Below are 14,952 nucleotides of genomic sequence, written 5' to 3' on the forward strand. Positions count from 1 at the left end.
GGAAACAATGATACATCATACGTTCATTGTGAGTGAGTATTAAATGAGATATGCCATTAGATACAAAGTGCCTGGATATGCTAAGTGCGGGATAAATGTTAGCTCTTAAGCTGCACCTCTATTTCAGAAACATTAAAATGGGAGAAGGGAAGAGTATAGCTTACAAGAAATACATTCTATTCCCAGATTGCTTGTGAGAAAGATTCAAGTAGTGATAATCCTACTTCACTTTGACCTTTCATGGCTGATATTTGCTGTTGTGTTTAGCCCAGAGGCAGCAGGCACCTTCCACATTCTGGGTACAGAGGCAGCCTCAGGCTAGTGGACTCGAGTTTCCTTCTCAGAGTCTTGGGGATTGTCAGAACGTAACGAGGGCATCCCACTTTGACAAATAATGCCCTTAGCCTGGGAGCCCCTTGCGCAGGCTTTCCACGGGTCTGTTTTGTGCCACACTGCCTGGCACCGCCCATCTAGACTGCGGAAACCAACAGCGCATCACTCCGCTGGACCCTGTTTCCAGTGGCTGTGGAGCAACCAGACACCGAACGGTGACGAAGCCGCAACTTTGGGTGTGCCCCGTCCACGAGAGCAGACAGGGCTGCTGCTTCTTCATTTTTTTTTTTTTTTGCGGTACGCGGGCCTCTCACTGTTGTGGCCTCTCCTGTTGCGGAGCACAGGCTCCGGCCGCACAGGCTCAGCGGCCATGGCTCACGGGCCCAGCCGCTCCGCGGCATGTGGAATCTTCTCGGACCGGGACATGAACCCGTGTCCCCTGCATCGGCAGGCGGACTCTCCACCACTGTGCCACCAGGGAAGCCCTTGCCTGCTCTTTTGATGTTTCTTTATTTCTCATCTTAACCCTACTGTACCATTTCTTGCTCTTAGGAAATTTGCATTTCTTTTAAACAACTTTATAGGCATTTCTAAGTCTTTTCACAAACTGAAAGAGAAAAACTGTCTTTTTGTGAAATCAAAGTATTCTTATACAAGCTTTGAGTTGTAAGGAAGAGGCTACTTTTGTTATTAATGAATTTATTGCTTGTGCCTTTTTTTTTCTTTTTTTAAAGGAAAAGGAGATTGGAAGAAGAAAAATAAGTATTTCTGGCAGAACTTCCGAAAGAATCAGAAAGGAATAATGAGACAGACTTCAAAAGGTACTGTAACACAGCTAGCAGACAGTAGGTCCTTTTAGCTCTAAAATGTTAAGAAGCCTGGGCTGCTAATCTAAATGGATGCTGCAAGTTAGAATAAGTCATTGCATGTGCCCATACGCCGTGCAGCTTTTCTGACATTCCTATCATTACTTTCAGACATCCCAGTGGGTTGTTTTTTTTTCTTTTTTTAAATCAAAGAAATCAAAATGGAAAGAGTTCGCAGTCCTTTCTTTTATAGATCTGACAGCAAAGACCAAATCTTTCCTTTTCTCAATCACATCAACCTCAGGGAGATCTTTACTGGCCAAGATGGACCCTAAAAAGGTCCAGAAAGTCTTAGCATTTGTGAGTTTTGGACCCTCCCCCCTGCCCTGCCGCTTGGGGCCTTTGCAATCTTCTGAACTGCTGATGCTTTTCTGTGGCAGGGACAGTTATGGGGTTGTTACCCTTGGAAACTCTGTCTAATGGGCTGACATCATGGGAATTTGCCCGGGCTGCTTTGTGAAGGCAGTCCTGCCTCCTCTTAGCTGTGTCTTTTGTTGTTGTTTATATAGTAAGTAAATATGTCATCCCTTTGAGGCCCAGTTGTATAATTTATGTTTCTCCAGTATTCAGACAGGGAGGGGAAACGAAGCTACTTCCAGATTCCAGTCTGGCTGGATAAGGTTATCATTAGATGAACATTTTTAGTTGCTCACCACTGACACGACTTATTTTCTTTTACAAAATCTTGGTGTCCTAGCCTGTGCAGAATGCTTCTCCAGTTATTCCTACACACGGAAATGAGGAACATGGACACAGTGTGTGTCAGTGGCACACCTGGGTTCCTTGGCAGCCATCGGTGGGCTTATTTAAGTTGTCCTGCTGTGAGAGACTTATTCTTAAGCATTCCCAGTTTTTCATTTTGAGACACACCCAGCATCACTTACGATTCAAAGTAAACCTTGGATTCTAACAAAGTCTTATTTAGAAAGAAAGAAAAGGCGAAAGAGAGAGAAGGGGATGGAGGGAGGAAGCCAACAGTTTACCGGCTCAACGTTCATTTCTTTTTAAACCCAGGCAACTCTCTCCACCACTCGCCTCCACCACTGGAGGCGAGGCAGATAGTAAAATGCATCAAAGCTGCAGGCTCTCCCCTCCCCTGGCTCACACCATTACTCTTCCCGCACAAGGGGCTGAGTGGCAAAGGGCACTTGAGTGGTGTTCTGGGCTGATTGATTACAAAAAGGAAGTGAGATAAGGAAACACAGGGGAACATAAATTCCAAGGTAGGTCCTGAGAAATGGGTTCCCACAAGTCTGCAGCCAGACTCATTCAGTCCATCCGTCTGTACCGCGGGCAAATGAAGCTAGAGCCGAGCATCCTGGTGGCACTGATTCCTGTAAGGTGTGAACAGGGTGGAGAAGGATGGAGGGTGAGAACTCTGGCTGCTCATGACGGCCCACCTTCACCGACACACTCTCCCCACACGCTGATCAAAGGCACGTACGCTGACGTGGCTCACCTACGTGAGACGTGATGGCCGTTTCACTTTTCAAGAAAACACTTTCAAAGGATCCTAACTGAGGGATTCTCTTTCCCTCTGCAGTTTTGCCTGCCTTCAGTTTTTGTGTGTGTTTTTTTTTTTTTGCGGTACGCGGGCCTCTCACTGTTGTGGCCTCTCCCGTTGCGGAGCACAGGCTCCGGACGCGCAGGCTCAGCGGCCATGGCTCACGGACCCAGCCGCTCCGCAGCATGTGGGATCTTTCCGGACCGGGGCACGAACCCGTGTCCCCTGCATCGGCAAGCGGGCTCTCAACCACTGCGCCACCAGGGAAGCCCCCTGCCTTCAGTTTTGAGCTAGAAGTTGAGTTCCCCTCACGGTTTGGAAACATTTATGAGAGTGATACTTTCAGATACATGCATAGATAGTACCTTCCTTCTAATGATCTCCAGATGTTTCACACCTGAGATTATATTTATTTACACGTGTCCCCTGAGGAACAGCAGTCAAATAGATTAGTAAGGATCTAGGCTTCTACCAGGATGAAGGTTTTGTCCTGCAGCAGACGCTGTGACCTTCAAGTTCTCTGCTGTGAAAGAGGGTTTCCTCTCCCTCCTCTGCAAAAACATCTTGTTCGTGTTTGAAATGGAAGGACGCAGAGAACCTTCAGCCGAAGGAGCCTTGGAGTGCTCGTTCGCTCTAGCCGGGTCTTTTTTTTTTTTTTTTTGCGGTACGCGGGCCTCTCACTGTTGTGGCCTCTCTCGTTGCGGAGCACAGGCTCTGGACGCGCAGGCTTAGCGGCCATGGCTCACGGGCCCAGCCGCTCCGCGGCATGTGGGATCCTCCCGGACCGGGGCACGAACCCGCGTCCCCTGCATCGGCAGGCAGACTCCCACCCACTGCGCCACCAGGGAAGCCCTCTAGCCGGGTCTTTAAATTAGTTCTCTGCCTCACCTGTCACTCCAGACGCCCTGTCAGCCTTCTTCCAAAACTCCTCCACTAGACCCTCCATCACAAAAGCTCTGATCATTTTGAAGGATTTGTTTCCATGGTAACATCCATTTGTTCTTGAAGCTTTTTTCCAAGCGAGATAGGCGCACTGGCTTCCTACAAAGCAGCCCATTCCTGGTCCTGTGGCTCCATCAGTAACAGCGCTAGACGGTGCGCCTGAGTTACGTCCTTCTCTAGTCCTAGATGACAAGCCTTCAAGACTGGCATCCTGTTTTATCTTTTTTATTTTCTTCTTCACCTGTTCCTATTGTTTTTCTTCTTCGATCTCCAGGAGAAGATGTGGGTTATGTTGCCAGCGAGATAACGATGAGCGACGAGGAACGGATTCAGCTGATGATGATGGTCAAGGAAAAGATGATCAGCATCGAAGAAGCGCTTGCTAGGGTAAGAGTGCAGGTGTGTGGTTTTCATTTGTGAGCACTTGACCTCCTGACATTGACATATGTTGGGGGATTGCTACAGACTGAATGCCTCCACCCCAACCCCCCGCCCCTCCCCCGCCAATTCATATATTAAATCCTAATGCCCAAGTCATGTTATTTGGAGGTGAGGCCCTTGGGAAGTGATTAGGTCATGAGGGTGGAGCCCTTATGAAGGGGGTGAGTGACCATGTACAAGAGGCCCCAGTGAGCTCCTTAACCCTCCTCCGCTGCGTGAGGACACATGCTGTCTGTGAACCAGGAAGTGGGTCCTCACCAGACACTAGATCTGCCAGCACCTTGATCTTGGACTTCCCAGCCTCCAGAACTGTGAGAAATTTCTGTTGTTCATAAGCCACCCGGTCTATAGTGGTTGGTTATAGCAGCTCAAACAGACTAGAACAGGGACATCAAAGGGTATGGGAATATACTGATAAGATTGATAATGATAAATTACTAAATAACCACCAAAGAAAAAGTAAATGCAACCATTATAAGCATTAGTTCTGTAAGACGCCTTCAACAAACTGAACTTTGACTAACCTAAAAGTCAGGCTTTATGTGTAAACCTTAAACTTTTGCTTACTTTCATTTCTGAGTAGATATTACAGTTTATTGTGTCATATTTTTTTGCTCTGAGTTAAATTAAGCACTGAAAGAAGCCTAATTAACCTTTAGGACACCGGAGTAGTGTTTGTGATAGCAAGATAGCAATTCTTAAGAGATCTCCTGCTTTGTTGTCGCCCAACCAACTGGCTGATTAATTCTTGGATTCTGACTTTGAATACTTGGTTCGGGATGGTGTAGACAAGTCATAAATTAGGCAGGTTTAGAACTTTCAAGTCACTAAGGAATCATTGAATGAGTTATGACTTTCACATTAAGCAGAATCTTGAAGGTCTGAAACCTTGAAACAGTGCCAGACATACTTTAGTTTAATATACCTGACTCTAAACCTCAATAGTTAAAAAAAAAAGTTTGATTTGTTGCTGAGACAATGCTGGAAAAAAAAAAGTGCTTGAGGGGAGTGGGAGGTGGGACCTGTAGTAGGAGACCTGAGGACCAAGGCCTCCACCAGATGCCCATCTGCCAGCTTCTCTCGCTCTGTTGGTTCGGAGGAGCAGAGGTGATCTTGCCTCCAGCGTCTCTGGGGGACTGAAGCAGTGCCTGGTGACCACCTATGCCTGCCCTTCACCCTCAGTCTGGTCTCCCTGCTCCACCGTGCCTTCGGCCGCCCCGTCCAGCTGCCAGCTAGGGCAAAAAATCCACCAGACATCTCTCCAGTGCCATTCCTTGAGCATGCCATAGTGCTTGAAAAAAGTCCAGCTGAATTCCTAGAAAATGCATATGAGAAACACGGACCTGTATTAATTTTACCATGGTAGGCAAGATGTTTACTGACGTTCTGGTGAGTCATGCTGCTGCATTGCTGTTTATAATTGTAAATTTGCAGATCTAAATGCAGAAGATGTCTGCAGGCATCTGACACCATCTGTGTTTGGAAAGGGAGTTGCATAGGATGTATCTAACCCAGTTTTCCTGGGGCAGAAGAAAATGTTAAAAATGTCCTTAACATAGTCAACTTCAGGTAGCACGTTTCTATAATCAAAAAAGAAACAAAGGAATACTTTCAAAGTTGGGGAGAAACCAATTTGTTTGATGCTCTTTCTGAGCTGATAATTTTAACAGCTAGCCATTGTTTACATGGAAAGGAAATCAGAAGTCAACTCTATGAAAAGGTGGCACAGCTGTATGCAGGTTGGATGGAGGTTTTAGCCATGGAGTCTGTCTGTTGCCAGGCTGGCTGCCTTTGCCTAATTTTAGGATGGAGCTCATCAAGACATCAATGATATTTCCTATAAGGCAATCCAGAAACACAGAAAGAAAAAATTGATGACGTTCTCCAAACTTTATTAGATTCTGCACACAAAGGTGGGCGTCCTTTGACAGATGATGAAGTAACAGGGAAGCTTGTTGGTCTGCTCTTGGCAGGGCAACATACATCCTTGGCTGCCAGTGTCTGGATGGGCTTCCTTTTAGCCAGAGACAAAACACTTGAAGAAAAATGAAGGATCTCCCTCCTTTAACTTATGATCAGCTCAAGTATCTAAAATTTATTTGATTGCTATATAAAAGAAACATTAAGAGTTAGACCTTCTGTAATGACCATGATAAGAATGGTCCTTCAGGGCATCAGGCATGTGTTTCTCCCACTGTCAGTCAGAGTCTAAAAAGACCCATAGGTATTTAATGCTTTCATGTTACTAAAGAATTATTATAATGTTTCAGGTGGCTGTCTAATTCTGTTTTATAAGACATTCTACAAGAGCTTAAAACATTTGCATTTTGAAATTTCTATGTGTTTTTACATTCAGCGTAGCTAAGGAGGAACTTGGAAAATAATGTTAATTAGCTACTCCACTGCACTTTTTGTATTTGAATTTTCTAAAGTTATGCCCCTTCAACAGTTTATTTACATAAACTAGCTAGTAAATATTTGTGGTGTTCAGGGCACTGACTTGCACAGCCCTTGGGGCACATGGAACACAATTCAGAGTTCGTTAGACACTAGTGTACTTTGATATATATTTCAAAGATTCAAACATTTTTTTTTCTTTTACCATAAGTTCACATGCTGCCATTTAGACACAATTAACGTACTGTGATCATTTTACCGTTGTTCAGATGACGTTGCATAGCCTACTGCTCTTCTTTTACGGTGTGAGAAATTCAGTTCTGAAGACTGTGTGTGCAAGATGTTGATGTGGTCCCTGTAAGAAATACTAGGGTTGGTCTTGATTTACCAAGAAGATGTAATAGTTTCTTTTTCTTTGACTTGTTAGGAATACAATAACTTCTGTCCTGATGTGTTCCACGTCGTATTTTTGCAACATTAATGAATTTAAATGAATTAATTAGAAAGTTTGGGGGGAAAAAAAAAAGACCCATATAGAATGTCTAGACCTTAATCCTGATAGGACGACCAGCATCAGGAGAGAAGTTTGCCTGTGTGTCATTTGGAGCTGAGTGTATCCCCCAGTGCGTCGTCGTATTTGGGAAAATTTTGCCTATGTTCAAATGAATACAGTTTGGTCCACTGTGCTTTGTTTATATGAATTTGATCTCACTGCTGAGTATTTTCCCCCTGTGAAGTATACAGCTATGATTCACATTCCTGAAAACCCAGTTGTCAATACAAAGATGAAAATGGCTGCAAAGAAGCAATATGGGAAACACCATTGTCAGCTGCAAAAGCATTTGAAGAGAATGAAGTTTACAAGATAACTCTGTGTACACACTGTGTAGTTTAAAAAGACAGCAGCTTAACTTATGATTTTTATATTTTATTAACTGAATAGTTCCATCAAATCCAATGGCATTTCAAACATTTTCTAATGGTTTTATGATGGTTACTTACTCTGTATGCTTTAAGGAGTCCAGCACATTGGTTAAAAAAATCGTTTAGGGGGATCTAGAGTATTAGCGTATTCTAGACAACACCATTTACAGGTGCTAATTTTAAGACTGTTCATAGCTCTTGGTGAGTAAGTTCAGGGTATTCAAGTGTTGGACTAGTTCTGCAAGGTATAGAAAGCCCATGAGACACTTGGAAGCTACAGGTTATTAACTTATCTGGGTAATTTATGTGGTGTATGTGAGATTGGGAGGGTAAGGAATAAAGTCACTTTTAAAGCTTTGCATAAAGGAGAGCAGTATTGTTTTGGTATGATGGCGCTCAGCCATGATGGAGCTATGTTGTTGAAAAATACGTCCTTTGACATTTTAACTGGAAGCAGTGTCTAAGGAAATTGAGAGAGATTTATGACCATGATTTAATAATCATGTTCCCTAAAAAATAATGTATCAATATTGATACTAAACACTTGCTCATGTAATTTGATCTAATTACTAAATATTATGTATTTATCCACCTGATAAATATGTGTTAGGTTCCACAAGGTCATATCTGTGTGGAAGTCCGAAATAAAGTCCTTGTGGGATTTGAAAACAAAAAACTTGATGTTTGTCACTGACTTGACTGTTGTTTTGGGCATGGAGAACTTTTCTTAATGCCAGCTGTCTTACATCAGGTTCCCTAGAAGCAGAGCCTGAGATGTAGATTCTTGTGCACATGATTTATTGAAGAAAAGCTTTCAGAAGAAACCTGTAAGTGAGAGAGGGAAGCAGGAGAGGCAGAGGAAGAAGCTGGATAGAGATGTGATTTCAGGAGAAGTCTAGTCTCCGCCTCAGCCTGATCCCACAGGGAGGGGTGGGGAGCTCGGGAAGGTGAATTGCACGGTAGAGTTTGTCCTGCCAGAGAAAAAGAGGCTGAAAGCTGATTGGGGAGGAGCGAACAGCCTTCTAGGCATCTGTGGGGAGACAACACCTGTCAACCACGGGTAATTCTCCTGAGAAGGGTATGTAGATGTGAGTCCATATCTACAGTAATTGGGAAATCAGAGAACAGTCTTTTAAAGGGAGTCTGGGCATCTGTTATACCAGAGCACAAGATTATGAGCTGAGAACCTATATAATTATTTCCTCATAGCAGGCATTGTGCATCAATCATAGGAATGTGGACAGCTAGAGAGGCTCATGGAGAGAGTCCATAGGGGAGCAACAAAGTGATTGAGGGTTTTTTTAAATAGGTCTCTTGGGCTGGAATCGGAAAGAATTTATCTCAGAAAAGAACTTATTCACTGTCTTCAAGTATATGAAGGGTTATTAGACAGTACGTCTTGAGGACGTACTGCACAGTGTTTTGTTTTCATCTCTACTGAGGAGAGCATGAAAGAAAATGAATGAAAATCGCAGCTGGAGGGGATTTAGATTAGATATAATAGAAATGTTCTTTATAATAAGTGCTCTTAGAAATGGAAACATTTTAGAATCTCTCTCCATAAAGGTCTTTAAGATAGAATAAGCATTAACCTACTACAGATGGTCATTCCTCTAAGAATCACGTCATAGACTTCCAGTGTGAGAAAACTGTGAGACTAGGGAAAATAAGATATGAAGGTAGACAGATGGACAGGCAGACCGACACCCACACCCACACTTTAAAATGTCATTATTTTAAAACTTCCAGAATCAAACTAAAACTCTATAAATTTGCTTTAAAATACACAAGTTTCTCAAATGAACATCGTCAGTTGTCTTTGGGAGCAGAGTGGAATACAAAAATGTGATTATGTAAACAATAACCAGTTTCTTTTCGTTGTAAAATGCACTTTAAAAAATTGTTAGAGATCCTGGTTTTCTTTTTTTTTAATTAGGAAATTAAAAAACAAGGTAAATTTGGATAGAGCACAAATCTGAATCTTTATCAGAAGAAGCACATGGGGAATTCCCTGGCAGTGCAGTGGTTAGGACCCCGCGCTCTCCCTGCTGAGGGCCCGGGTTCAATCCCTGGTCGGGGAACTAAGATCCCACAAGCTGTGCAGCCAATAAATAAATAAATGAATTTTTTTAATAAAGAAGAAGAAGCACATGTACTCTTAGGCACCAACGTCAATGATGGAAATGGACGGATAACAAAAGAAAAATATTAGGTCTGTTTATGATTGACTAGTGAGGAATTTGTTTTGTTTTCCTAAAGATGAAGATTTTATTTATTTAGAAAGTAGAGCAGAGACCCTGAGAAAACAAATGATAACACCCTTTTTCAGAGGCAGCTATTTCGATCATACAGGAAGAATAATGCACTTCAGAAACCAATATATCTGGAAAGGAAGAGCATTCTAATATGTCACTTAAATGTATTAGAGGGATTAGAACAATATTAATCCCCCTAATATACTAGAAAGATTAAAATAATATTAAGCACCTGCATAGCAAAAGTTCAAATACCTGGAGTTGATGTGAACTTTGAGCTCTCTTTTATCTGAAACCACAAGGGTGATAATAATACCGTCATAAAAAGTCTGTTGCATGGGTATAGTATACTAAGAGCTCTGCTGCATTATCTTACTTTATTCTGGTAATAGTCCTGTGATATAGTCTATTGTCATCCTGTTTTCCAGGTGAAGGAACTGAGGCACAGAGAGGTTAAGTAATTTGCCCAAGGGCTTCCAGTTATTTGGGAGCCCTTACCTGTTAATCAATACTGTCTGCCTCCCCCTCGTCCATTTCCTGTCACAAGTGTGCACAGAAAAGAACTTCATAGTAGAACTAATGCTTTGGAAAGTTGCTTTTTCCTAGAGGACTGGCATTGCCACGTCCACATAGCTCCAGTGGAAAAGGACAGTCCTGGCACCATCTCCTGGGCTGTCAGGTCAGATTGTATCTGCTTTTTGGTGTCTTGATTCATGGAACATGATTTGATCGATGTCTTAACTTCATATCTAAAAAACTGTTTTATCACAGAATTTTAATGCTGGGACAACTTATTTGTATTACACACAGAGTTAAATTTTTACGTATTTTATGAAAACACACCTGGAAGTTCTCACATTGGTCATTCTGAAAGATCTTTCATCTAATTCTGCTAGGTTAAATTTGTTGATTTTCTATATTTCATTTTGTCCTTCTGTGTTTTTCAAAAAGTAGAAACCTAGTTTTTAAGCCCAAACTTTAAATGTCTCTGAACATATTCTAGGCATCTAACTGCTATTTTCCTCTCACCCATAGGATCCCCAATAAATCCCACAACATTTGTTAGGTGATAACATTGAACTGGTAACACGAGGCAGTCTAAGCAAAACAAGCAAGCGATTGTTAAGTCAGTTCCGGGCTTCCACCTCTGCTTTGCTAAAACGTCCTTAGTCTACATATTTTGTCTTCCACAAAGAGAGGTAACCCAAAGGTCAAGCTACAGACAGTTTCTGTTATCGAACTTATAATTGAACTGAGAAAGGTGTTTTGATGTTGGAGAAGGAAAATCAAGGTTCTTTTTGGAACACAGAACACAAAGAGTCTGTTGTGTCTCTTGGTTTGATTTAGATGAAAACCTGCGGCGGGGGGGGACGTGTTTCTCCTTTCATTTGGGTGACCCTTGTCTTTGGCTGGCACTTAGTCACCGACAGTGGTGCGAAGAAGGTGCCCAAAGGATTCATTCTGCTGCTTGGTAGACAGCCTTGGCCATCATTTCCATTTCAGTCTTCCATTTCCTCTTGTTGCAGCTCAAGGAGTATGAGGCCCAGCACCGGCAGTCAGCTGCCTTGGACCCTGCTGACTGGCCAGACGGTTCTTACCCACCATTCGAGGGCTCATCAAACTGCAATGTAAGTTTGCTGTCTCTTTGAGCATCTTAACCGCTCCTACTAAAAAGGGACAGCCTACACAATTTGAGCCTTTAGACTTCTTTTTGCAGGCACCAGCTCCCACCTGGATCCGGAAAGAGGTGTCTCTTCAGACGTGTTATTCTTTTCTTTACTTGGTAGCTGGGACAGCGCTATTCATGCTGTTTTTTTGTTTTTTTTTTTTTAAATAGAAGTAAAGTAGACACAACTTAAATTTTACCATTATAAGCATTTTAAATGTTCAATTCAGTGGCCTTAAGTACATACACTTTGCTGTACAACCATCTTCACAACCCACTTCCTGAACTTCTCCATCATCTGAAACAGATATTCCATAACCATTAAACAATAACTCTCCATTCTCTCCTCACCTTCCCCAACTCCTGGCAACCACAGTTTGCTTCCTGTCTCTATGAATTTGACTAGTCCAGGTACTTTATATAAGTAAAATCATACAATATTTTTCCTTCTGTGTCTGGTTTATTTCCCTTAGCACCATGTTTTCAAGACTCGTCCACATAACAGCTATTCTAGAACTTCATTCCTTTTTATGGATGAACAGTATTCCACTGCACATATATACCACATTTTGTTTAATTATTCATCTGTTGTTAGACACTCGGGTGTTTCTCCCTTTTGGCTATTGTGAATATTGCTGTTATGAACATTGGTATACAAGTGTCTGAATCCTTGCTGTCATATCCTTTCCGTATATACGTAGGAGTAGAATTTCTGGATTATACGGTAATTCTATGTTTAACTTTTTGAGGAGCTGCTATACGGTTTTCCACAGTGGCTGTACCATTTTACATTCCTGACAGCTGCCTTCCAGTTTCTCTGCTTCCTCACCGACACTTGTGATTTTCCCATTTTTGATATGTCATCCTGATGGGTATAAAATGATATCATTGTGGTTTAGATTTGATTTCTCTAGTGTCTAATGATGTTTAGCATCTTTTTATGTGCTTGGCCATTTTTATACATTCCTCAGAGAAGTGTTTATCCAAGTTATTTGCCCATTGTTGAATTGGGTTTTTTGTTTTGCTGCTGGTTGTTGAGTTGTAGGAGTTCTTTATAGAGTCTGGATATTAATCCTGTATCAGGTACATGACTTGTAAATATTTTCTCCCATTCTATGAGTTGCCTTTTTACTCTCTTGATAGCGTCCTTTGAGGCAGGAAAGTTTTTAATTTTGAAGTCCAATTTACATTCATTTTCGGTGTCATAACTAAGAAATCATTGCCATATCCATTGTCGTGAAGATTTTCTCCTATATTTTCTTTTAAGAGTTTATAGTTTTAGCTTTTAAGTCTAGATCTGTCACCCATTTTAAGTTAATGTTTGTATATAATATAACATATGGGTCCAACCTCATTCTTTTGTGGGTGGATACCTTGTTTTCCCAGAACCACTTGTTGAAAAGACTGTCCTTTCCCCCATTGAATGGTCTTAGCACCCTTTTTGAAAATTAATTGACCATATATGTGAGGGTTTATTTCTGGTCTCTCTTATTTTATTTCTTTGGTTTATATGTCTTTCCTTTGCAGGCATCATACTGTTTTGATTAAGATAGCTTTATAGTAAGATTTGAAATTGGGAGGTGTGAGCCCTCCAGCTTGGTTCTTCTTTTTCAGATTGTTTTAGCTATTAAGGTCCCTTGAGATTCCATTTGAATTTTAGGATGGGTTTTTCTATTTCTGTGAAAAGTGCCATGAGATTTTGATAGGGATTTTATTGGACCTGTAGATTGATTTGGGTAGTATTGTCATCTTAACATGAAGTCTTCCGATCTGTGAACACAGCTATTCTTCCATTTATTTATGTCTTCTTGAATTTCTTTCAGCATTGTTTTGTAGTTTTCAGTGTACAAGTCTTGTCTCCTTGGTTAAGTTTAATTTTAAGTATTTTATTCTTTTTGATGCTATTATAAAATGAAATTGTTTACTTAATTTCCTTTTTGAATTTTTTATTGTCAGTATATAAAGATGGAACTGATTTTCCTGTGTTGACTTTGTATCCTGCAACTTTGCTGAATTTCTTTATTATCTCTAACAGATGTGTGTGTGTGGGGTGTGGGTGTGGGTGTAAAATCTTTAGCGTTTTCTACATATAAGACCATGTCACCTGTGAATAGAGGCAATTTTTCTTCTTCTTTTCCAGTTTTGATGCCTTGTATTATTCATGCTATTTTAATGTGACCAAAACATTGCTTCTCAGGAGTTCCACCAAGATCATAGGAATTAGAATTCCAGAATTTCAGATAGACATTTCATGGTGCTATCATCAAACTGCATGGAGTGAGGATGGAGGGAGTTAACCTTTTTCATCTATTATTCAATTTTTTTTTTTTTTTTTTGGTTTTCAAGATTTTGTTTATTTGAGTAGTTTGTAGCTACTGTGCAGTTGTTTTGTTTGTTAGGTCCTCTCTTCCTTAAAGTCTGGAAGCAACTCTACCTCCATTTCCTTAGACTCTTGTTTCCTCTTGTCAGTGTTCCATACAGCCAGTCATCTTTCCAAAACATACCTCTCTTCTTACATTCGTGTGTTTCAGAAAAGCCTGATGGTTTTCCAGTTTTACAAGATAACTTCCAAACTTCTTGGCACACTCAAGACCCTCTGTGATCTGGCCTTAATCAATTTCTCTACTCGCATCTGTCACCCCTTGCTCCAGTAGGTCTCCACTCCATCTGCACTGGACCCTGAATGCCTTACTGATCATACCTTGTAATTTCACACTCTCTGCTTTAATTTCTGCATTTCCTCTACCTAAAATGTCTTTCTGCAAATTTTTCCAGGTAAAAATCTATGCATCTTTCAAGGTGAAGTCCAACTGCCACCTCCTCTGAAACTTTAGCATCCTCAAGTGTATTTTTATAGCTTCCTGCTCTGTGCTTTGTTAAACTAGCTTGCTACATGAAACCTAACAGTTATCCTGGAGTATCAGAATTAATTGTATATATTTCAACCTGCATGGAAATTGTGAGCTCCTTGAGCAAGAAAGGCAGCTGTATTATCTTTGTCTCCAGTGAGTGCCTAACTCAGTGTTCAGCTTGTGTAGCCTGCTTGAGAAATATTCAGTCAACAAACTTGGATTTGAATGGTCATCCTTCCGGGCTGCTTTAAGAGCATGTTTTATGTCTTGAGACTATAGACTTAGTCTTTACACTTCTTTGCATCTAAGTAACAAATGATGGCATATCATTAGTAAACATAACCCTCCCACTCTCTCCTTGTCCCTGATTTCCTGAATCAAACAGCAGATTCCATTGCAGCTAAAATAAACAAACAAATAAACAAAAAACCCAAAGGATTATTAATTTGAAAGCTCTGCTTGGTTTGCTTTTGTGTGGAGGGGACTGAGACGTTACCATTTATAATAATAAATGTGTCATATGCTAGCCAGCAGCATGTCCTGGGACCATGAGGTAATCAAAGGAACCATGTCCATGGTTTTCACTGTGCCTTTTGGGGTCTCTTATCCCCTAGTTCTAACATAATATAAATGTAAATCATGAATCCAAAGAATCATGAAGAATAAATATCGTAACTCAGGACTGATGTGATTCAAACCCAACTCGGGGGAGAACACGTAGCCTCACTTGTCCATAGTGGGTCTTCTAGTGTCCGTCTCACTGGATACTGTC

The 14,952-nt window shown here is 41.3% G+C and overlaps 1 protein-coding gene and 1 pseudogene across 7 annotated transcripts in view; both read left to right on the top strand.

Moving 5' to 3' along the window:
• Nucleotides 1–14,952, top strand: part of SASH1 (SAM and SH3 domain containing 1) — a 322,353-nt gene that overhangs the window by 249,869 nt on the left and 57,532 nt on the right. For 4 of the 7 annotated variants that reach the window (XM_060283582.2, XM_060283583.2, XM_060283580.2 and 1 more), the window contains exons 6-8: nt 1,068–1,154; nt 3,920–4,044; nt 11,189–11,290. In XM_060283582.2, the coding sequence (XP_060139565.1) occupies nt 1,068–1,154; nt 3,920–4,044; nt 11,189–11,290 (314 nt within the window). The remainder of the gene's footprint in view (nt 1–1,067; nt 1,155–3,919; nt 4,045–11,188; nt 11,291–14,952) is intronic. The other 3 variants (XM_060283581.2, XM_030853211.3, XM_060283584.2) reach the window with 2 other exon arrangements.
• LOC115851346 (lanosterol 14-alpha demethylase pseudogene) lies at nt 4,239–7,352 on the top strand (annotated as a pseudogene).

The sequence above is a fragment of the Globicephala melas genome, chromosome 14 (assembly GCF_963455315.2).
Source record: "Globicephala melas chromosome 14, mGloMel1.2, whole genome shotgun sequence".
NCBI classification, from domain to species: domain Eukaryota; kingdom Metazoa; phylum Chordata; class Mammalia; order Artiodactyla; family Delphinidae; genus Globicephala; species Globicephala melas.